General features: G+C 46.5%; 2 protein-coding genes across 4 annotated transcripts in view; one reads left to right on the top strand and one right to left on the bottom strand.

The window, feature by feature from the left end:
• Positions 1-24247, bottom strand: part of LOC118940024 — a 1007326-nt gene that overhangs the window by 209470 nt on the left and 773609 nt on the right. The window lies entirely within an intron of this gene.
• Positions 1-24247, top strand: part of gnav1 (guanine nucleotide binding protein (G protein) alpha v1) — a 38721-nt gene that overhangs the window by 9295 nt on the left and 5179 nt on the right. For all 3 annotated transcript variants that reach the window (XR_005036664.1, XM_036948114.1, XM_036948113.1), the window contains 5 exons: positions 4062-4154; positions 5229-5389; positions 14806-14934; positions 22258-22387; positions 22530-22601. Coding sequence is in view for 2 of the 3 variants with exons in the window: in XM_036948114.1 (XP_036804009.1) it covers positions 4062-4154; positions 5229-5389; positions 14806-14934; positions 22258-22387; positions 22530-22601 (585 nt within the window). In the remaining variant the exon portion in view is untranslated. The remainder of the gene's footprint in view (positions 1-4061; positions 4155-5228; positions 5390-14805; positions 14935-22257; positions 22388-22529; positions 22602-24247) is intronic.

The following is a 24247-nucleotide window of genomic DNA, read 5'->3' as shown; positions in this document are numbered from 1 at the left end:
TTTTCATTCATGGACCTGCACATACCGCCCCAATAAACAATGTACACACAACTGTCATACATACATACATTCTATTGGACCTGCTCTGTAAGGTGTGGTTGAATGAGGGGTTTGGTGGAAACTCACACACACACACACACTACCTTGGGATTAGTCCTTAAAACCTGTCTAGACCTGAGGCTGCTGTAGGAGTAGTGAAGACTGAGGCTGCCGTAGGAGTAGTGAAGACTGAGGCTGCCGTAGGAGTAGTGAAGACTGAGGCTGCCGTAGGAGTAGGGAAGACTGAGGCTGCCGTAGGAGTAGTGAAGACTGAGGCTGCCGTAGGAGTAGTGAAGACTGAGGCTGCCGTAGGAGTAGTGAAGACTGAGGCTGCCGTAGGAGTAGGGAAGACTGAGGCTGCCGTAGGAGTAGGGAAGACTGAGGCTGCCGTAGGAGTAGGGAAGACTGAGGCTGCCGTAGGAGTAGGGAAGACTGAGGCTGCCGTAGGAGTAGGGAAGACTGAGGCTGCCGTAGGAGTAGGGAAGACTGAGGCTGCCGTAGGAGTAGTGAAGACTGAGGCTGCCGTAGGAGTAGTGAAGACTGAGGCTGCGTCCCAATGGCTCCCTATTCCCTCTATAGTGCACTATGGGCCCAGGTCAGAAGTAGTGCACTATATAGGGAGTAGGGTGCCATTTGGGATGCAAACTGAGGCCCTCAGTCTTTTCTGACGTGTTGTTTTTTTTTCCCTCTGCAGTCTTCATTGTTCTCTCACGGTTCCCCTCTTCCCTCTCTCCTTTTCTCTGGCTCACCCTCCTTACTCTCTCTGTAGTGTGTGTGTGTTCCCGTATCTCGCCTCGGGGTGAGTAGTGACTGGAGCATTAGCTATGCTGACAGCATAGCAGACAATAGCTGCAGAGGTGAATGGGGGTATCTGGAATTGTATCCCCCTTCCTACACACATATAGACTATACACAGGGGTGACGTAGCCCTCAGATATTGAGATCAGATTACTTTACAAACACCTGGGGGGAGGAGAGAGGGTCTGTGTCCATTAGTCTGTTAACAGAAGAGGCTAAGTTTCTAGTCAATGGAGAATGTTTCTTTGAAGAGGGAGGGTGCAGGGGACAAAAATTGAGAGGGAGAGAGAAAGTAGGATGGAGATGGTGGGGGAGGGGAGAGAGAAGGTGGGGGAGATGGTGGGGGAGGGGAGAGAGAAGGTGGGGAAGATGGTGGGGGACAGATATCATCAGGACAGATATCATCAGGACAGATATCATCAGGACAGATATCATCAGGACAGATATCATCAGGACAGATATCATCAGGACACATCTCATCAGGACAGATCTCATCAGGACAGATCTCATCACTGTGTAAAGGGGCCTTTTTTGGCCTGCACACTGTGACACTTTTGAAGGGGGGAGGTTTTGACCAACACAGACAGTGAGGGTACAGGGGGAGGTTTTGACCAACACAGACAGTGAGGGTACAGGGGGGAGGTCTTGACCAACACAGACAGTGAGGGTACAGGGGGGAGGTCTTGACCAACACAGACAGTGAGGGTACAGGGGGGAGGTCTTGACCAACACAGACAGTGAGGGTACAGGGGGGAGGTTTTGACCAACACAGACAGTGAGGGTACAGGGGGGAGGTTTTGACCAACACAGACAGTGAGGGTACAGGGGGAAGGTTTTGACCAACACAGACAGTGAGGGTACAGGGGGGAGGTTTTGACCAACACAGACAGTGAGGGTACAGGGGGGAGGTTTTGACCAACACAGACAGTGAGGGTACAGGGGGGAGGTCTTGACCAACACAGACAGTGAGGGTACAGGGGGAGGTCTTGACCAACACAGACAGTGAGGGTACAGGGGGAGGTCTTGACCAACACAGACAGTGAGGGTACAGGGGGAGGTCTTGACCAACACAGACAGTGAGGGTACAGGGGGAGGTCTTGACCAACACAGACAGTGAGGGTACAGGGGGGAGGTCTTGACCAACACAGACAGTGAGGGTACAGGGGGGAGGTCTTGACCAACACAGACAGTGAGGGTACAGGGGGGAGGTCTTGACCAACACAGACAGTGAGGGTACAGGGGGGAGGTTTTGACCAACACAGACAGTGAGGGTACAGGGGGGAGGTTTTGACCAACACAGACAGTGAGGGTACAGGGGGGAGGTTTTGACCAACACAGACAGTGAGGGTACAGGGGGGAGGTTTTGACCAACACAGACAGTGAGGGTACAGGGGGGGAGGTCTTGACAAACACAGACAGTGAGGGTACAGGGGGGAGGTTTTGACCAACACAGACAGTGAGTAATGTGTAGGTACAGATGCCCTTTCTTTGAGGTGAGAATTTAGAACTTGGTGCCCGTGGGACAGCAGCAGACCGGGGTTAGAGGTCACCAAGCCGAGCCACATGCTGCTTGTTAGGACCAGGGAAAGGTACGCAGGAGATTTAAAGTCTGATTTGGAGCCTCTTCTCATACTTTAGAAAAGCATATTTTCCCCTCCCTTATTTTCTTTCCTTACATCCTGGAGGAGGCGAAGAAGAGAGTGAGATGGGAGAGAGAGAAGGAATGAGAGTCTCTCTCACTCTGAGCTGCTTATTTTTCTGACACAAATCAATATACAGGTGTCAGCAAAGATTAATATTGGAAAATGTGTTAATAAAGAATCATTACTCCCTGACAGCTGACTGTCCTCAGCCCGGCCCGGCTTAACACATTACTGATACTGAAGTTGTGTGTCACCACTCTCATAGTTAGTTACAGTATCTCTTATCACACTGTAGGTACGCCCCACTGAGAAAGTCAAACACCTCCAATAAACTTCAGAAAAAACAGACAGACAGACAGACAGACAGACAGACAGACAGACAGACAGACAGACAGACAGACAGACAGACAGACAGACAGACAGACAGACAGACAGACAGACAGACAGGAGACTGATAACATCAGGATGGAATGTAATGCTTATCTCTTTCTGGCAGGGGGGAAAGAGAGGGGGGAAAGAGAGGGGGGGAAAGAGAGGGAGGGAGGGGTGTTAGAGACTATCATAGATCCCCTAATCCCATTGAGTCACTCGGATTCAAACAGTTCTGAGTTCTGAGTTAAGTTTTGAGTTCAGTTGATATTGGGTTTTGTGTTTAGTTACAGTCAGGGTTGGGGTCAATTCCATTTCAATTCCAGTTCATTCAGAAAGTAAACCAAATTCCAAATGTTCCTCATTAAAAAGCATTGAGGACAATTGGAATTAGAATGTCAGTGTACTTCCTGAATTGACTGGAATTTTAAAAGGAATTGAACCCAACCTTGGATCCAGTTGAGTTTTTGGTTTTGTGTTGGTCATCTTCAGACATCAGTCTTCACACAGGTCTGATATCTCCTCTTAACAGGTCTGATATCTCCTCTTAACAGGTCTGATATCTCCTCTTAACAGGTCTGATATCTCCTCTTAACAGGTCTGATATCTCCTCTTAACAGGTCTGATATCTCCTCTTAACAGGTCTGATATCTCCTCTTAACAGGTCTGATATCTCCTCTTAACAGGTCTGATATCTCCTCTTAACAGGTCTGATATCTCCTCTTAACAGGTCTGATATCTTCTCTTAACAGGTCTGATATCTCCTCTTAACAGGTCTGATATCTTCTCTTAACAGGTCTGATATCTCCTCTTAACAGGTCTGATATCTTCTCTTAACAGGTCTGATATCTCCTCTTAACAGGTCTGATATCTCCTCTTAACAGGTCTGATATCTTCTCTTTAGTCTGATTTGAATGAACACCCATTTTATTTAAAGAGGTTCTATAAAGGCTGTCTGTATGGTGTTGTCACTGTTGCCATGTAATTCATGTCAGATTTTTTTGGTTATAGAGGCCACAGTTGTCTGAAATGGCACCGTTACCCATAGTGCACTAATTTGAGTGCACTAATTTTACCCATAGTGCACAGTTTCATACACAGGGTTTTCTGATGCGTTCTATATGTACTTTTCCTGTGTGGTGTGAACACCGTTGCCGTGGTAACTGTTTGTACATTTTTACCTCTGACCCCTGCCCTGTTGACCCCGTACAGCCGGCGGTGCTGGACAATCTTCTGACCTCTATGAAGTTTGTCCTCCACGGGATGGGCATTCTCCGGATCAACCTGACTAACAGCAAGAACAAGGTTAGAGAGGGAGATGGAGTGTCCTGTCTGTTGTCTGTCTGTCTGTCTGTCTGTCTGTCTGTCTTGTCTATTGCTCTGTCTGTCTGTTTCTCTTTCTTGCTCTCGTAGTCTCCACCTCATAGAAACACTACTTCACTTGATGGCTTTAGTGTGATTTGTCCAGACAGACACTAGAGGGCAGCATGCCTACAGCAGACAGTAGTGTCTGTCACACACACACACACACACACACACACACACACACACACACACACACACACACACACACACACACACACACACACACACACACACACACACACACTAGTGTCAGACAAACACTAGAGGGCAGCATGCAGACAGTAGTGTCTGTCACACACACACACACACACACACACAGACTAGTGTCAGACAAACACTAGAGGGCAGCATGCCTACAGCAGACAGTAGTGTCTGTCACACACACACACACACATACACACACACAGAAGGCTGGCGGGTCCCAGTGGTCTGATTGGCTGCTGCTGCTCTCCATGTTTACTCAGCCCTGACCCATTAGTCTGCTGGCAGCTCAGGACATTCCCTACATACACACACATACACACACACACACACACACACACACACACACACACACACAGAGATACGGAGACAGATACACATGCACAAACACACTCTCTCTAGTTTTATTTTGTGTTAGAATGTCATAGTTCAAATGGGCATCAATAATAGCCAGTTAAGTGAATGAGTTGTAGTGTAATTGCTCTGTAATGACATGGTACAGAGGTATGATCGGGAGACGGTGCGTGAGAGACTGGGTGGGAGGTGTTATTGTCAGGTTCCATTCAATTTGAATACCTTTATTGCCAAAGGTAACAGAGCTCAAAGCATCCCCACCCACACTGAGTCTGACGGCTCATAACTAGAGCTGTGAAACTGTGAGGAATTCTGTTTCCATCTACTGATAACCTTTTCCTTGTTATTCGTGCTGTGTGAGAGAGTTTGGGGTCGGCAGCGTGTGTAGCTTCATGTCCAGTCAGTACTGTGTCTTGTAAACTGTATGGACATGATACCCTCTTTGTTCTCGCCCCCCAGGTGCACGCCCACTCTGTGTTGTCCTGCGGGAGGTGTTTTGATGAGGATCAGGTGCTGTTTCCTTTCATTGGCCACGCCCTTTCCTGTCTGTGGGCTGACCAGGGGGTCCGAGAGGCCGCAGCCAGGGGTTACGAGTTTGAACTCAACGACTCTGCCCTGTAGTGAGTAAACTAATAACACTGACCTGTTACAACACACTGCAGGGTGAATACTGACCTGTTACAACTCACTGCAGGGTGAATACTGACCTGTTACAACTCACTGCAGGGTGAATACTGACCTGACACACGTCTTACCTGTTACAACACACTGCAGGGTGAATACTGACCTGTTACAACACACTGCAGGGTGAGTACTGACCTGTTTGTTACAACACACTGCAGGGTGAATACTGACCTGACACACGTCTTACCTGTTACAACACACTGCAGGGTGAGTACTGACCTGTTACAACACACTGCAGGGTGAGTACTGACCTGTTTGTTACAACACACTGCAGGGTGAATACTGACCTGACACACGTCTTACCTGTTACAACACACTGCAGGGTGAGTACTGACTTGTTACAACACACTGCAGGGTGAATACTGACCTGTTACAACTCACTGCAGGGTGAATACTGACCTGACACACATCTTACCTGTTACAACACACTGCAGGGTGAATACTGACTTGTTACAACACACTGCAGGGTGAATACTGACCTGACACACATCTTACCTGTTACAACACACTGCAGGGTGAGTACTGACTTGTTACAACACACTGCAGGGTGAATACTGACCTGACACACGTCTTACCTGTTACAACACACTGCAGGGTGAATACTGACCTGTTACAACTCACTGCAGGGTGAATACTGACCTGACACACGTCTTACCTGTTACAACACACTGCAGGGTGAATACTGACCTGTTACAACACACTGCAGGGTGAATACTGACCTGTTACAACACACTGCAGGGTGAGTACTGACCTGTTACAACTCACTGCAGGGTGAATACTGACCTGACACACATCTTACCTGTTACAACACACTGCAGGGTGAATACTGACTTGTTACAACACACTGCAGGGTGAATACTGACCTGACACACATCTTACCTGTTACAACACACTGCAGGGTGAGTACTGACTTGTTACAACACACTGCAGGGTGAATACTGACCTGACACACGTCTTACCTGTTACAACACACTGCAGGGTGAATACTGACCTGTTACAACTCACTGCAGGGTGAATACTGACCTGACACACGTCTTACCTGTTACAACACACTGCAGGGTGAATACTGACCTGTTACAACACACTGCAGGGTGAATACTGACCTGTTACAACACACTGCAGGGTGAGTACTGACCTGTTACAACACACTGCAGGGTGAATACTGACCTGACACACGTCTTACCTGAACACACCTGCACTGTACACCTGTACAACTCACCTATATTTTCACTCTTTCTCTATTTCTGTGTCTGTCTGTGTGTCTCTCTGTCTCTCTCACACACTGGTTGGATCAGCGTATGTTATAGAGAGATCCAGGGGTCTAATTATCTGAGTATGGAGGCCTGCTGTCCTGCGATTAGCCTTGTGGTGTGTCACTGACAATCCACACACACACACTGTCACAAAGAATCAACCATGATCACCCTGAGAGCCAGACAAAGGAGAGAATAACTATTACGAGAGAGAAGAGGTGGTCATTATGGACAAATCTATGTGACGGAGGTGAGTCTGAAGTAGAGAGGGAGAAAGAGGGAAAATGAACAGAGAGAAGGCTGAACCAACCAGCCCAGCAGGAGGCTGTCATCTCTCCTCCTCTCCCCCAGCATGAGGCCTCTGCTCTGGCTTTATCTACAGCGACAGGTCCCCTGGAGACCCACTGAGCACCAGCCGGACACCACAGCCTGGGAAATACACCTCGGACAAAGTCACGCAGACACACACACACACACACACACACGCAGACACACACACACAGAATGGAAGCTTTGCCGCATCAAAGTGATGGTGACATTCTATCCCAGTCATCCCCTATCAGCTACTTGGGCTGTCACACACACACACACACACTTACACACACACACACACACACACACACTTACTCACACCATCACACACACACACACACTTACACACACACACACACACACAGAAACCGAAACATAACACACACACACACACACACCCCAGTATAATACATTTGTTAGATAATCCATAGCCTCAGAGAACCAGTATTATGTAAAGCTATAACTCTATCTAAAACCCATTAATCCAGTAGTATGAATATTCAGTATGGAGATTAGTATCGTAGCATCTCCTGGGGGTTAGTTTATCACTTCTACACCTGACAGCAGCTTCATTTATAAATCAGGAGGTGACGGAACAGAAAGTGAGCGTGAGAGGGGGGTGAGCTGGGGAGTTCTCAGGTACCAGAACGCATGAGGAGAAGATGCCCTTTTATAATAAATCCTTGCATGCATATCATCACATTTGCGTCGTGGCACAGAGCAGTAGAGTAGAGGCACTTACACAGGTAGAGTAGAGGCACTTACACAGGTAGAGTAGATACACTTACACAGGTAGAGTAGAGACACTTACACAGGTAGAGTAGAGACACTTACACAGGTAGAGTAGAGACACTTACACAGGTAGAGTAGAGACACTTACACAGGTAGAGTAGAGACACTTACACAGGTAGAGTAGAGGCACTTACACAGGTAGAGTAGAGGCTCTTACACAGGTTGCCCACACTGGGAACATGTTGAGTAGAGACACTTACACAGGTTGCCCACACTGGGAACATGTTGAGTAGAGGCTCTTACACAGGTTGCCCACACTGGGAACATGTTGAGTAGAGACACTTACACAGGTTGCCCACACTGGGAACATGTTGAGTAGAGGCTCTTACACAGGTTGCCCACACTGGGAACATGTTGAGTAGAGACACTTACACAGGTTGCCCACACTGGGAACATGTTGAGTAGAGACACTTACACAGGTTGCCCACACTGGGAACATGTTGAGTAGAGGCTCTTACACAGGTTGCCCACACTGGGAACATGTTGAGTAGAGACACTAACACAGGTTGCCCACACTGGGAACATGTTGAGTAGAGACACTTACACAGGTTGCCCACACTGGGAACATGTTGAGTAGAGACACTTACACAGGTTGCCCACACTGGGAACATGTTGAGTAGAGACACTTACACAGGTTGCCCACACTGGGAACATGTTGAGTAGAGACACTTACACAGGTTGCCCACACTGGGAACATGTTGAGTAGAGGCTCTTACACAGGTAGAGTAGAGGCACTTACACAGGTAGAGTAGAGGCACTTACACAGGTAGAGTAGAGACACTTACACAGGTAGAGTAGAGACACTTACACAGGTTGCCCACACTGGGAACATGTTGAGTAGAGGCTCTTACACAGGTTGCCCACACTGGGAACATGTTGAGTAGAGACACTTACACAGGTTGCCCACACTGGGAACATGTTGAGTAGAGACACTTACACAGGTTGCCCACACTGGGAACATGTTGAGTAGAGGCTCTTACACAGGTTGCCCACACTGGGAACATGTTGAGTAGAGACACTAACACAGGTTGCCCACACTGGGAACATGTTGAGTAGAGACACTTACACAGGTTGCCCACACTGGGAACATGTTGAGTAGAGACACTTACACAGGTTGCCCACACTGGGAACATGTTGAGTAGAGACACTTACACAGGTTGCCCACACTGGGAACATGTTGAGTAGAGACACTTACACAGGTTGCCCACACTGGGAACATGTTGAGTAGAGGCTCTTACACAGGTAGAGTAGAGGCTCTTACACAGGTAGAGTAGAGGCACTTACACAGGTAGAGTAGAGACACTTACACAGGTAGAGTAGAGACACTTACACAGGTAGAGTAGAGACACTTACACAGGTAGAGTAGAGACACTTACACAGGTTGCCCACACTGGGAACATGTTGAGTAGAGGCTCTTACACAGGTTGCCCACACTGGGAACATGTTGAGTAGAGGCACTTACACAGGTTGCCCACACTGGGAACATGTTGAGTAGAGGCACTTACACAGGTTGCCCACACTGGGAACATGTTGAGTAGAGACACTTACACAGGTTGCCCACATTGGGAACATGTTGAGTAGAGGCTCTTACACAGGTTGCCCACACTGGGAACATGTTGAGTAGAGACACTTACACAGGTTGCCCACACTGGGAACATGTTGAGTAGAGACACTTACACAGGTTGCCCACACTGGGAACATGTTGAGTAGAGACACTTACACAGGTTGCCCACACTGGGAACATGTTGAGTAGAGGCACTTACACAGGTTGCACACACTGGGAACATGTTGAGTAGAGACACTTACACAGGTTGCCCACACTGGGAACATGTTGAGTAGAGACACTAACACAAGTTGCCCACACTGGGAACATGTTGAGTAGAGGCACTTACACAGGTTGCCCACACTGGGAACATGTTGAGTAGAGACACTTACACAGGTTGCCCACACTGGGAACATGTTGAGTAGAGGCTCTTACACAGGTTGCACACACTGGGAACATGTTGAGTAGAGACACTTACACAGGTTGCCCACACTGGGAACATGTTGAGTTGAGGCTCTTACACAGGTTGCCCACACTGGGAACATGTTGAGTAGAGACACTTACACAGGTTGCCCACACTGGGAACATGTTGAGTAGAGGCTCTTACACAGGTTGCCCACACTGGGAACATGTTGAGTAGAGACACTAACACAGGTTGCCCACACTGGGAACATGTTGAGTAGAGACACTTACACAGGTTGCCCACACTGGGAACATGTTGAGTAGAGACACTTACACAGGTTGCCCACACTGGGAACATGTTGAGTAGAGGCACTTACACAGGTTGCCCACACTGGGAACATGTTGAGTAGAGGCACTTACACAGGTTGCCCACACTGGGAACATGTTGAGTAGAGGCACTTACACAGGTTGCCCACACTGGGAACATGTTGAGTAGAGGCACTTACACAGGTTGCCCACACTGGGAACATGTTGAGTAGAGGCACTTACACAGGTTGCCCACACTGGGAACATGTTGATTAGAGGCACTTACACAGGTTGCCCACACTGGGAACATGTTGAGTAGAGGCTCTTACACAGGTTGCCCACACTGGGAACATGTTGAGTAGAGACACTAACACAGGTTGCCCACACTGGGAACATGTTGAGTAGAGACACTTACACAGGTTGCCCACACTGGGAACATGTTGAGTAGAGACACTTACACAGGTTGCCCACACTGGGAACATGTTGAGTAGAGACACTTACACAGGTTGCCCACACTGGGAACATGTTGAGTAGAGGCTCTTACACAGGTTGCCCACACTGGGAACATGTTGAGTAGAGACACTTACACAGGTTGCCCACACTGGGAACATGTTGAGTAGAGGCTCTTACACAGGTTGCCCACACTGGGAACATGTTGAGTAGAGACACTTACACAGGTTGCCCACACTGGGAACATGTTGAGTAGAGACACTTACACAGGTTGCCCACACTGGGAACATGTTGAGTAGAGACACTTACACAGGTTGCCCACACTGGGAACATGTTGAGTAGAGACACTTACACAGGTTGCCCACACTGGGAACATGTTGAGTAGAGGCACTTACACAGGTTGCCCACACTGGGAACATGTTGAGTAGAGGCACTTACACAGGTTGCCCACACTGGGAACATGTTGAGTAGAGGCACTTACACAGGTTGCCCACACTGGGAACATGTTGAGTAGAGACACTTACACAGGTTGCCCACACTGGGAACATGTTGAGTAGAGACACTTACACAGGTTGCCCACACTGGGAACATGTTGAGTAGAGGCACTTACACAGGTTGCCCACACTGGGAACATGGTGAGTAGAGACACTTACACAGGTTGCCCACACTGGGAACATGTTGAGTAGAGGCACTTACACAGGTTGCCCACACTGGGAACATGTTGAGTAGAGGCACTTACACAGGTTGCCCACACTGGGAACATGTTGAGTAGAGGCACTTACACAGGTTGCCCACACTGGGAACATGTTGAGTAGAGGCTCTTACACAGGTTGCCCACGCTGGGAACATGTTGAGTAGAGACACTTACACAGGTTGCCCACACTGGGAACATGTTGAGTAGTCGAGGGTCCGGGGAAAGCCTTTTATCAACACATTTCATGCAGTTATACATAATTTTACATGACTGTAGACTTTGGTAGAATCTTTTTATTATAATTTTTTTAACTCCACGCAAATAATTGAAATGGCAGGCTACTTTGACACCGACAAACTGAGAATCAAAAATCAATACATATTGACCTTGTCTTGAACCCATCAGTAGTCCAGGTCTAGGTGTGTGGAGACACAATATGAGGAGGAAATTATTGTCCTAAAAATGCTTTCCAGTTTCACTGACTCACCTAATGATGAGCAGATCACTCACCTAATGATGAGCAGATCACTCACCTAATGATGAGCAGATCACTCACCTAATGATGAGCAGATCACTCACCTAATGATGAGCAGATCACTCACCTAATGATGAGCAGATCACTCACTGGTGATGGCTGATGCGCTGGTGCCAAAAGTCTCTCTGTCTCGTCTCTGTCTCTCTGTCTCTGTCTCTCTGTCTCGTCTCTGTCTCTCTCTTGTAAAACAGTATTGTGAAGTTGATCAAATGTTTTGGTAGCCTACAGCACAGAGTCTTCTATTTTCAGGAGACGACAGTTGCCTCCTACCTGTGTTTTCCTGCAGTTGTATTTGAAATATTACCTGCATGATGTTTTTTCACTGACAGATGTGTGGCTCATTCCAGACTGTAGGCTATTCCTTGTTATTGGGCTACAATCCACAGCTAAGCAATTTAAAAAAAAAAGATGGTATTGATCCTCTGTGGCAAAATTATGGGCCTTGGTGTAGTAGGACATACTGAATGGTTTCATTTATTTCTGAACAGACAGCAGTAATTCTATAGCTTTGGCAGATGTATTTACATTTATCAAGGGAGCTGCAGCCCCTCCAGAACCTTGTGATTCTATAAGGGTGCTGCAGCCCCTCCAGAACCTTGTGATTCTATAAGGGTGCTGCAGCCCCTCCAGAACCTTGTGATTCTATAAGGGTGTTGCAGCCCCTCCAGAACCTTGTGATTCTATAAGGGTGCTGCAGCCCCTCCAGAACCTTGTGATTCTATAAGGGTGCTGCAGCCCCTCCAGAACCTTGTGATTCTATAAGGGTGCTGCAGCCCCTCCAGAACCTTGTGATTCTATAAGGGTGCTGCAGCCCCTCCAGAACCTTGTGATTCTATAAGGGAGCTGCAGCCCCTCCAGAACCTTGTGATTCTATAAGGGAGCTGCAGCCCCTCCAGAACCTTGTGATTCTATAAGGGAGCTGCAGCCCCTCCAGAACCTTGTGATTCTATAAGGGAGCTGCAGCCCCTCCAGAACCTTGTGATTCTATAAGGGAGCTGCAGCCCCTCCAGAACCTTGTGATTCTATAAGGGAGCTGCAGCCCCTCCAGAACCTTGTGATTCTATAAGGGAGCTGCAGCCCCTCCAGAACCTTGTGATTCTATAAGGGAGCTGCAGCCCCTCCAGAACCTTGTGATTCTATAAGGGTGCTGCAGCCCCTCCAGAACCTTGTGATTCTATAAGGGTGCTGCAGCCCCTCCAGAACCTTGTGATTATATAAGGGTGTTGCAGCCCCTCCAGAACCTTGTGATTCTATAAGGGTGTTGCAGCCCCTCCAGAACCTTGTGATTATATAAGGGTGTTGCAGCCCCTCCAGAACCTTGTGATTCTATAAGGGTGTTGCAGCCCCTCCAGAACCTTGTGATTCTATAAGGGAGCTGCAGCCCCTCCAGAACCTTGTGATTCTATAAGGGAGCTGCAGCCCCTCCAGAACCTTGTGATTCTATAAGGAAATAAGTGATGAAATGCAACGCAGGAGAGATGAGTTGCAGGCTCCTGTCTATCAGAGCAGAGAGAGAACATAGTCGCTTCTCACACAGCCACGCGTTGGTCTCAAACATGGGTTACAATGTTGCACAAACCATAAACGCAGCCCGAATCTACTCTTAGAAATATTAGGCCCGGGATGAAAATCTACTTTTTCACATTGCGTTTTTTTTTTGTGGGGCAGGAGAATTAATCGAAGAGGCAACTCGAATGAACTTTGATTTGCTTTTTATTATAATTTTGAAACAATTATTTTTCATGCCTCGAGAGGTAAACGGAATAAAACAGTCCAAAACGGAGAGGTGCCGGATCCTGACAGGCATACCGTCTGTCTCTCTGTCTGTCTCTCTGTCTGTCTCTCTGTATGTCTCTCTGTCTGTCTCTCTCTCTAGCTCTCTTTCTCTAGCGCTCTTTCTCTAGCTCTCTCTCTCTAGCTCTCTCTCTCTGTCTGTCTCTCTCTCTAGCTCTCTCTCTCTAGCTCTCTCTCTCTAGCTCTCTCTCTCTAGCTCTCTCTCTCTCTGTCTCTCTCTCTGTCTGTCTCTCTCTCTAGCTCTCTCTCTCTAGCTCTCTCTCTCTAGCTCTCTCTCTCTAGCTCTCTCTCTCTAGCTCTCTCTCTCTAGCTCTCTTTCTCTAGCTCTCTCTCTCTAGCTCTCTCTCTCTAGCTCTCTCTCTCTAGCGCTCTCTCTCTAGCTCTCTTTCTCTAGCTCTCTTTCTCTAGCTCTCTCTCTCTATCTCTCTTTCTCTAGCTCTCTCTCTCCAGCTCTCTCTCTCTAGCTCTCTCTCTCTAGCTCTCTTTCTCTAGCTCTCTCCCTCTAGCTCTCTCTCTCTAGCTCTCTCTCTCTAGCTCTCTCTCTCTAGCTCTCTCTCTCTCTAGCTCTCTCTCTCTAGCTCTCTCTCTCTAGCTCTCTCTCTCTAGCTCTCTCTCTATAGCTCTCTCTCTCTAGCTCTCTCTCTCTAGCTCTCTCTCTCTAGCTCTCTCTCTCTAGCTCTCTCTCTCTAGCTCTCTCTCTCTAGCTCTCTCTCTAGCTCTCTCTCTCTAGCTCTCTTTCTCTAGCTCTCTTTCTCTAGCTCTCTCTCTCTAGCTCTCTCTCTCTAGCTCTCTCTCTCTAGCTCTCTCTCTCTAGCTCTCTTTCTCTAGCTCTCTTTCTCTAGCTCTCTCTCTCTAGCTCTCTCTCTAGCTCTTTTTCTCTAGCTCTCTCTCTCTAGCTCTCTTTCTCTAGCTCTCTCTCTCTAGCTCTCTCTCTAGCTCTCTTTCTCTAGCTCTCTCTCTCTAGCTCTCTCTCTCTAGCTCTCTCTCTCTAGCTCTCTCTCTCTAGCTCTCTCTCTCTAGCTCTCTTTCTCTAGCTCTCTCTCTCTAGCTCTCTCTCTCTAGCTCTCTCTTTCTCTAGCTCTCTTTCTCTAGCTCTCTCTCTCTAGCTCTCTTTCTCTAGCTCTCTCTCTAGCTCTCTTTCTCTAGCTCTCTTTCTCTAGCTCTCTCTCTCTAGCTCTCTTTCTCTAGCTTTTGAAATTGTTACCTTTTAAAGATATACAATGTTTAGATCAAATAATCTAATCTTTGTCTTTCTCATCCTCCTCCTGTAGTTTCTTTGAGAACATGGGTCGTATCATCTCTCCGGACTACGTTCCCACGGAGACGGATGTCCTGAGGGTCAGACTGAGGACCACCGGGGTCATAGAGACGCAGTTCAAAGTCAAACACCTGCTCTTCAGGTAAATAATACTATTGTGTGTCTTCTCTTGTTGTTGTAGAAAATACAACTTTCCCAAAATACGAAGGCCTACTATCAGGGCTCTAAATTTTTAAGAAATTAATTGGTAGCACTGGTGCTCCCAATTTAAAAAATGTTAGGAGCACCAGATTAAATTTAGGAGCACCAGAAAATGTTTTTCCAATTGATTGAGTGTATATTGGGCCTGTATGAATTCTAGCTACTTCTGAAGCACGTGTTGTGCCCTAGAAACTAACGCGTAACACTTCTAAGACATCTGTTTATTATAAAAGCTCCAATGTTGATATGAATACCTGTCATTGAAATTACAGAGTCATTAGTGTAATATTGGGTTTTTTACATGGTGTAAAAGCATCATTACCCTATTGAGATAAATTACATTGAAAATGGTGCACTGTCTCTTTTAAAAACGTTGTGCGTTGACTATATGCAAGAGATCTGTCATTAATTAATTGCTATGGTTATTGATCTCCTGAAGAAGCTATCCCTTTTCCTTTCGTTCCAACTGTTTGGATATCAGTGGAGGCTGGTGGGGGGAGCTATAGGAGGATGGGCTCGTTGTAATGACTGGAGCAGAGTCAAACATGTGGTTTCCAGATGCTCGATGTGTTTGATACCTTTCCATCCATTCCATCCCAGCCATTACAACGAGCCCATTCTCCTGTAGCTCCTCCCACCAGCCTCCACTGTTCGATAATACTGGTCAAGTTACCAGGTTGTCAGCTAGCTAGCCAATGAGGTGACACGACCGAACAAAGAGTGAATAAGTGGTTAACGATGCACGAGTAGTTTTAGAACAGCCCATGACGCAATGCTCCCAAAATAAAACTCGTGGTCACACGGCAAAATATTTTAGTCGCATTGGTCTTTAAAGCCCCGCTGACGATAGTTTTCAGGTTTTAACTTAAAAGTGATCAAAAATACCTGTGACAGGTGCTGGTATCTTTTCATCTTTGGGACCATGTCATGTTATCTCACACAGCCTCATTTTGTCACTGAGACTTTATCTCTAACAGCCAATTTGGCTAGTGCCAATCAGACAAACTTATATCTGATTGGTCTGTGATTGAGTCAGCAGGAAGTCAATATGTCAATACCCTAACAGGCCTTATCAACACACAGTGGACTAGAGTCTGATAACCGGGCACACATACAAACAAACATAGCAGGGATGTGACAAATGGAGAGAAACGTTCATGTTAAACTGCCACTTATTTTTATCGGCTTCCATTAAAACAGTAAGACGAAACAACTGTTCCAATGGAGCTCCTCTCTCTCTCTCTCTCTCTCTCTCTCTAAACAACTGTTCCAATGGAGCTCCTCTCTCTCTCTCTCTCTCTAAACAACTGTTCTAATGGAGCTCCTCTCTCTCTCTCTCTCTCTCTCTCTCTCTCTAAACAACTGTTCCAATGGAGCTCCTCTCTCTCTCTAAACAACTGTTCCAATGGAGCTCCTCTCTCTCTAAACAACTGTTCCAATGGAGCTCATCTCTCTCTCTAAACAACTGTTCCAATGGAGCTCCTCTCTCTCTCTAAACAACTGTTCCGATTGAGCTCCTCTCTCTCTCTCTCTAAACAACTGTTCCAATGGAGCTCCTCTCTCTCTAAACAACTGTTCTAATGGAGCTCTCTCTCTCTCTCTCTCTCTCTCTCACTCTCTCTCAACAACTCTTCCAATGGAGCTCCTCTCTCTCTCTCTCTCTCTCTCTCTCTCTCTCTCTCTCTCTCTCTCTCTCTCTCTCTCTCTCTCTAAACAACTGTTCCAATGGAGCTCCCCTCTCTCTAAACAACTGTTCCAATGGAGCTCCTCTCTCTCTCTCTCTCTCTCTCTCTCTCAACAACTGTTCCAATGGAGCTCCTCTCTCTCTAAACAACTGTTCCAATGGAGCTCCTCTCTCTCTCTCTCTCTCTCTCTAAACAACTGTTCCAATGGAGCTCCTCTCTCTAAACAACTGTTCCAATGGAGCTCCTCTCTCGCTCTCTCTAAACAACTGTTCTAATGGAGCTCCTCTCTCTCTAAACAACTGTTCCAATGGAGCTCCTCTTTCTCTCTCTCTCTCTCTAAACAACTGTTCCAATGGAGCTCATCTCTCTCTCTAAACAACTGTTCCAATGGAGCTCATCTCTCTCTCTAAACAACTGTTCCAATGGCGCTCCTCTCTCTCTAAACAACTGTTCCAATGGAGCGCCTCTCTCTCTCTAAACAACTGTTCCAATGGAGCGCCTCTCTCTCTCTCTCTCTCTCTCTCTCTAAACAACTGTTCCAATGGAGCTCCTCTCTCTCTCTAAACAACTGTTCCAATGGAGCTCCTCTCTCTCTCTCTCTCTCTAAACAACTGTTCCAAACACAATCTGTATCCCAAGTGGGACTCTATTCTCTAAATAATACACTACTAGACCAGAGTAGTGTACCCTATAGGGAATAGGGTGTCATTTGGGATGCAACCCACACTCCAGTCTCCTACACCTGCTCTGTAAAATTCACTTCCTATGAATTATAATAACTAACAATATTACCTCTGCATTTCATATGAATTATGAAAACGTAACAATATTACCTCTGTATTTAAAATGATAAACCATATTACCTGGGCTGTGGCGAGAGGCTTTTCATAAGGTGCCTTTGTTTTGCATCTAAACATTGTCACACTGCATTGTGGGAACTGCATGTCAATATGACACAGACCCTTTTACCTGTGTGTGTGTGTGTGTGTGTGTGTGTGTGTGTGTGTGTGTGCTTCACAAATTGGCAGAATATCTGTGTGATGGCCTCTGTCTAGGAGCAATACAATAGTTGATTTGGTTTACCTGAATCAACACCACACCACACGCACATACAATCAGCATGTAGGGTCATGGACACATGAAATTGAAAGCTGTCAATCAAACTGCCCTATAGATGCTTTTATTGACAAAAATTACCCATCACATAAAACACACACACACACACACACTCTCTCACACACACACCCCACTCTAGTCGTAAATATCTGTGGATGGGGGTACGGGGACCGAGTCCCCCGTTTTCAATTTCCTCAAAGACAATAACCCTCAGCACAACACAACACGGACGGACAGACGGGGAAAAGGTCAAATCTCTCCAAAGAAAATGATTTTTTTTGTCCATTTCACCTTTGTCTAAACAAGATAGATACTGAAGTGGAGGTATCTGTTATACACACTTACTGAGAGAGGAGAGGAGAGGAGAGGAGAGGAGAGGAGAGGAGAGGAGAAAGGAGAGGAGAGACAGACAAAAACATATGACAGTTCTCTGGAATATCTTGTAACATTTATGAGATGAGACTTTTCCTGTGTGTATTTCACACCCAATTTCACTTCAATTTATGTTTTCAAACACATAATAAATTATGAATCACGCCAAATGTTCATTATTTGAATAATTGAAACGTAAACATTGGGCCAGGCATGTTGCACCACGTCTCTGGGCAGAGGCTCATCCTGATCTTTATATAGTGTGTGTTGTGCTTTGAAATGTTCGACCGTCTGTAGACGTCTCGATACATACGGCCCCTGTAGTAGTCTACGTTTCAGCCCCATAGGGGTGTGTGCGTCATCTAGATGTCAAATAAAAGTATTTTGAATTATTGCTGGCTGACAGGAAGTGGTTTCTGTTTGGTCTCTCTTGATCTTTCTCGTTTTCCTCCTTTCTGGTCTCTCTTCTCCTCCTCCTCCTCGCGCTTTGCTTTTGTTGTTTTTCTGTCACGTTGACTACTGCTAAATCCCACAGCCACTGCGGGGGCACTGCGGGGGCACTGCAGGGGTAAGTTAAATGGTAGAGCACTAAAATTAAATGGTAGAGCACTAAAAGGACCAGTGGATGAATGGGTGCGTAAAGCCTTCGTTGTCACCCATTGTCTGCCTCTCTTTCAAAAAGACACAGGCTTTCACAGGCTTTTTATGACCCATAGTTGTTGACAGTGTGTTTGCGTTGTGGGCGGAGCTGTAATACCTGATTAGGTAAAATCTGCATTCTCTATTCTCTCTTTCATTCTCTCTAAAGTATGTGGTGAGGGACCCAGGGGAAGATGGGGATGGAGAGATGTATTCCTGAACCTCACACACACACACACACACACACACACACACACACTCTTCCTCAGTCAAGGTCAACGTAGGTCGCAGTTCGTTAGCTAACCCCTAATTAACTATGTAATGAAAGAACGAATGGAACACTTGTTTAATCCTCCAATCACATCGTCTCCTCCGTCTACCAGCCCTCGCCGCCCAGATGTCACGGGACAGTTTAGTGCATACACACACACACAGCCTGCTTACCATTGACCTGTGACCCCCTCATTCCGCCTCTAGAGAGATGAGACACCATCCCAAGTGGCACCCTATTCAGGTCCCATAGGGCTTTGGTGAAAAGTAGTGTACTATATGGGGAATAGGGTGCTATGGGGACGCGGCCTCTCTCCATTTCACCTTGTCTTCATCAGAGCATCAGATAATTAACCGACACTGATGAATGACCAAGGAATTTACAAGTTAAGTGGGGCTGGGGGAGGGGAAGAGGGTGGGGCTGGGGGAGGGGAAAGGGAAGAGGGTGGGGCTGGGGGAGGGGAAGAGGGTGGGGCTGGGGGAGGGGAAAGAGTAAAGAGGGTATCGGCTAGCATCATTGGTTCATTTTGTGATTTTGAGATGTGGTTGAAATTCATTTTTTTTTATTGGCATTCCAAACACGGGGCCATATTGGCATTCCATACACGGGGCCATATTGGCATTCCATACACGGGGCCCTATTGGCATTCCATACACGGGGCCCTATTGGCATTCCATACACGGGGCCCTATTGGCATTCCATACACGGGGCCCTATTGGCATTCCATACACGGGGCCCTATTGGCATTCCATACACGGGGCCCTATTGGCATTCCATACACGGGGCCCTATTGGCATTCCATACACGGGGCCCTATTGGCATTCCATACACGGGGCCCTATTGGCATTCCATACACGGGGCCCTATTGGCATTCCATTCACGGGGCCCTATTGGCATTCCATTCACGGGGCCCTATTGGCATTCCATTCACGGGGCCCTATTGGCATTCCATTCACGGGGCCCTATTGGCATTCCATTCACGGGGCCCTATTGGCATTCCATTCACGGGGCCCGATTGGCATTCCATACACGGGGCCCGATTGGCATTCCATACACGGGGCCCGATTGGCATTCCATACACGGGGCCCTATTGGCATTCCATTCACGGGGCCCTATTGGCATTCCATTCACGGGGCCCTATTGGCATTCCATACACGGGGCCCTATTGGCATTCCATTCACGGGGCCCTATTGGCATTCCATACACGGGGCCCTATTGGCATTCCATACACGGGGCCCTATTGGCATTCCATTCACGGGGCCCTATTGGCATTCCATACACGGGGCCCTATTGGCATTCCATTCACGGGGCCCTATTGGCATTCCATTCACGGGGCCCGATTGGCATTCCATTCACGGGGCCCGATTGGCATTCCATTCACGGGGCCCGATTGGCATTCCATTCACGGGGCCCGATTGGCATTCCATTCACGGGGCCCTATTGGCATTCCATACACGGGGCCCTATTGGCATTCCATTCACGGGGCCCTATTGGCATTCCATACACGGGGCCCTATTGGCATTCCATACACGGGGCCCTATTGGCATTCCATACACGGGGCCCTATTGCCTCTGGTCAAACGTAGTGCACTATATAGGAATTTGGGGTGTCATTTGGGATGCAGAATGCATCTCACTGTATCTGTCTATTGCCTTGGACTTATTTACCTCAGATAAACCCCTCAAAACACATCAAGAGAAATAAACTATTAAGTCCAATTAGCTACAGACCAGATGATCTGCTGCTCAAATGATACAGATGTGGCTGGATGATATGATATATTGCACACACACCGAACACAGTGATAACACTAGCTGAACAGATGTTATAGATGTGTCTGGATGATATGATATACTACACACACACACCGAACACAGTGATAACACTAGCTGAACAGATGTTATAGATGTGGCTGGATGATATGAGATACTACACACACACACCGAACACAGTGATAACACTAGCTGAACAGATGTTATAGATGTGTCTGGATGATATGATATACTACACACACACACCGAACACAGTGATAACACTAGCTGAACAGATGTTATAGATGTGTCTGGATGATATGAGATACTGCACACACAGCGAACACTGTGATAACACTAGCTGAACAGATGGAGCTGCTAGACATCGTTGTGTACGAATAATAACCCCCAAATAAATAGTATGCGAAAAACAAAACGTTTTAGTATGTGACGTTTTGTAAATTGTACTCTGAATGCATCCTCTAATGCTCCATTGCGTTAACCCCTTGCCATTTGTTCATTTTGGTACAGCGTGTCAATTTATCTGATTATCAGCTGATTTCACACCATATTAGCCAGCACCAGTTTTAGTGTAGAATCTTCAGAGAGCAGAGACAAACTCACCAATACTCAACATGGACTGTAGCATATCAAGTTAATAGCAAATTAATAATTGTTATGGTTTATTGCGAGTAAAAAGTGATAAAAAAAAAAAAACGTATTCATTGCCGTTGAGTGTGACGATGTTCAACCGTTCGCCCCCGGACCTTTTAGGAGGGGAGGAGAAAAGAGACTGACATCACTAAATCCCAAATGAGATCCCTTTTTGTTTTAATGACGTTGGCTTACGCTAAAATACTACAGAGGTTTCCATCATCTCTGGCTTATTCTAAGCCCTCTGGCCCGTGTCCCAAATGACACTCTATTCCCCATGTAGTGCACTACTTCAACCAGAGCCCCGTGGGCCCTGATCAAAAAGACTGCTCTGAATCGGGAATAGTGTGCCAATTGGGACGCAAGCTCTGTGTGGACCTCGAGGGGCTTCACGGAGGACCCAGGTGTTCCTGAAGGACCCAACAGACGGTTCCCTCAATCTGAGTAAATTAATTAACTTACTAATTGTCTTTTAGCTAATTGATAAACACACACACACACACACGATCTAAATAGTAGCAGGTGTCCTATTTGAACCTATGCTGTGAACCTCCTGCTGACAGCTAACTGTCATTATCACATGGATCTAAAACACTCTAAACACATTGGCCAAACCACGACCACACTAATAACCTGTCTCACTGGCTGCCCAAGTTCACTACTCCACATAATCAATGAGTCTGATGTGTTCCATCTAATGTACACATTTCTCACTCGCTCATTAAAAAAATCATATATTTATACAAAATAATTCTCTCCCCCTTCCCCCTCTCCAGGATGTATGATGTGGGGGGTCAGAGGACCGAGAGGAGGAAGTGGATTGGTTGTTTCGAGGACGTCCGGGCCGTGGTATTTGTTGTTTCTCTCAGTGGATACGACATGACTCTAGTAGAGGACCCATGTATGGTGAGACACCCTCTCTATTGTTACCCCGACATCTTTACCTGTCATTTCCCTGATGAACACTGTGACAATATTACTACACATGGTCTGACGTGACAGACTCCTGTTTTACTAATGTTACATCTAATGATTTCCCCTCTTTCAGAACCGCCTACAGGAGAGTCTGAAACTCTTCTCTTCCATCTGCAACAACATCTTCTTCAAGAGTACCTCAATGGTAAGAGACCGTCTCTATACTGTAGGACCTCAATGGTAAGAGACAGTCTCTATACTGTAGTACCTCAATGGTAAGAGACCGTCTCTATACTGTAGTACCTCAATGGTAAGAGACCGTCTCTATACTGTAGTACCTCAATGGTAAGAGACCGTCTCTATACTGTAGTACCTCAATGGTAAGAGACCGTCTCTATACTGTAGTACCTCAATGGTAAGAGACCGTCTCTATACTGTAGTACCTCAATGGTAATAGACCGTCTATATACTGTAGTACCTCAATGGTAAGAGAGAGTCTATATACTGTAGGACCTCAATGGTAAGAGACCGTCTATATACTGTAGGACCTCAATGGTAAGAGACCGTCTATATACTGTAGTACCTCAATGGTAAGAGACCGTCTATATACTGTAGGACCTCAATGGTAAGAGACCGTCTATATACTGTAGTACCTCAATGGTAAGAGACAGTCTAGATACTGTAGTACCTCAATGGTAAGAGACCGTCTAGATACTGTAGTACCTCAATGGTAAGAGACCGTCTAGATACTGTAGGACCTCAATGGTAAGAGACAGTCTAGATACTGTAGGACCTCAATGGTAAGAGACCGTCTATATACTGTAGGACCTCAATGGTAAGAGACCGTCTATATACTGTAGGACCTCAATGGTAAGAGACAGTCTAGATACTGTAGGACCTCAATGGTAAGAGACAGTCTAGATACTGTAGGACCTCAATGGTAAGAGACAGTCTCTATACTGTAGTACCTCAATGGTAAGAGACCGTCTCTATACTGCAGTACCTCAATGGTAAGAGAGAGTCTAGATACTGTAGGACCTCAGTGGTAAGAGACCGTCTCTATACTGTAGTACCTCAATGGAAAGAGACCGTCTCTATACTGCAGTACCTCAATGGTAAGAGACCGTCTATATACTGTAGGACCTCAATGGTAAGAGACAGTCTCTATACTGTAGTACCTCAATGGTAAGAGACCGTCTATATACTGTAGTACCTTAATGGTAAGAGACCGTCTATATACTGTAGTACCTCAATGGTAACACAGTCTCTATACTGTAGTACCTCAATGGTAAGAGACCGTCTATATACTGTAGTACCTTAATGGTAACACAGTCTCTATACTGTAGTACCTCAATGGTAAGAGACCGTCTATATACTGTAGTACCTCAATGGTAAGATACAGTGTATATACTGTAGTACCTCAATGGTAAGAGACCGTCTATATACTGTAGTACCTCAATGGTAAGAGACCGTCTATATACTGTAGTACCTTAATGGTAAGAGACCGTCTCTATACTGTAGTACCTCAATGGTAACACAGTCTCTATACTGTAGTACCTCAATGGTAAGAGACCGTCTATATACTGTAGTACCTCAATGGTAAGAGACCGTCTATATACTGTAGTACCTTAATGGTAAGAGACCGTCTCTATACTGTAGTACCTCAATGGTAAGAGACCGTCTATATACTGTAGTACCTCAATGGTAACACAGTCTCTATACTGTAGTACCTCAATGGTAAGAGACCGTCTATATACTGTAGTACCTCAATGGTAAGAGACAGTGTATATACTGTAGTACCTCAATGGTAAGAGACCGTCTATATACTGTAGTACCTCAATGGTAAGAGAC

This window comes from Oncorhynchus mykiss, chromosome 17, assembly GCF_013265735.2.
Source record: "Oncorhynchus mykiss isolate Arlee chromosome 17, USDA_OmykA_1.1, whole genome shotgun sequence".
NCBI classification, from domain to species: domain Eukaryota; kingdom Metazoa; phylum Chordata; class Actinopteri; order Salmoniformes; family Salmonidae; genus Oncorhynchus; species Oncorhynchus mykiss.
Note: the sequence above shows the minus strand (reverse complement) of the source record. Positions and strands in the feature narration are given on the sequence as shown.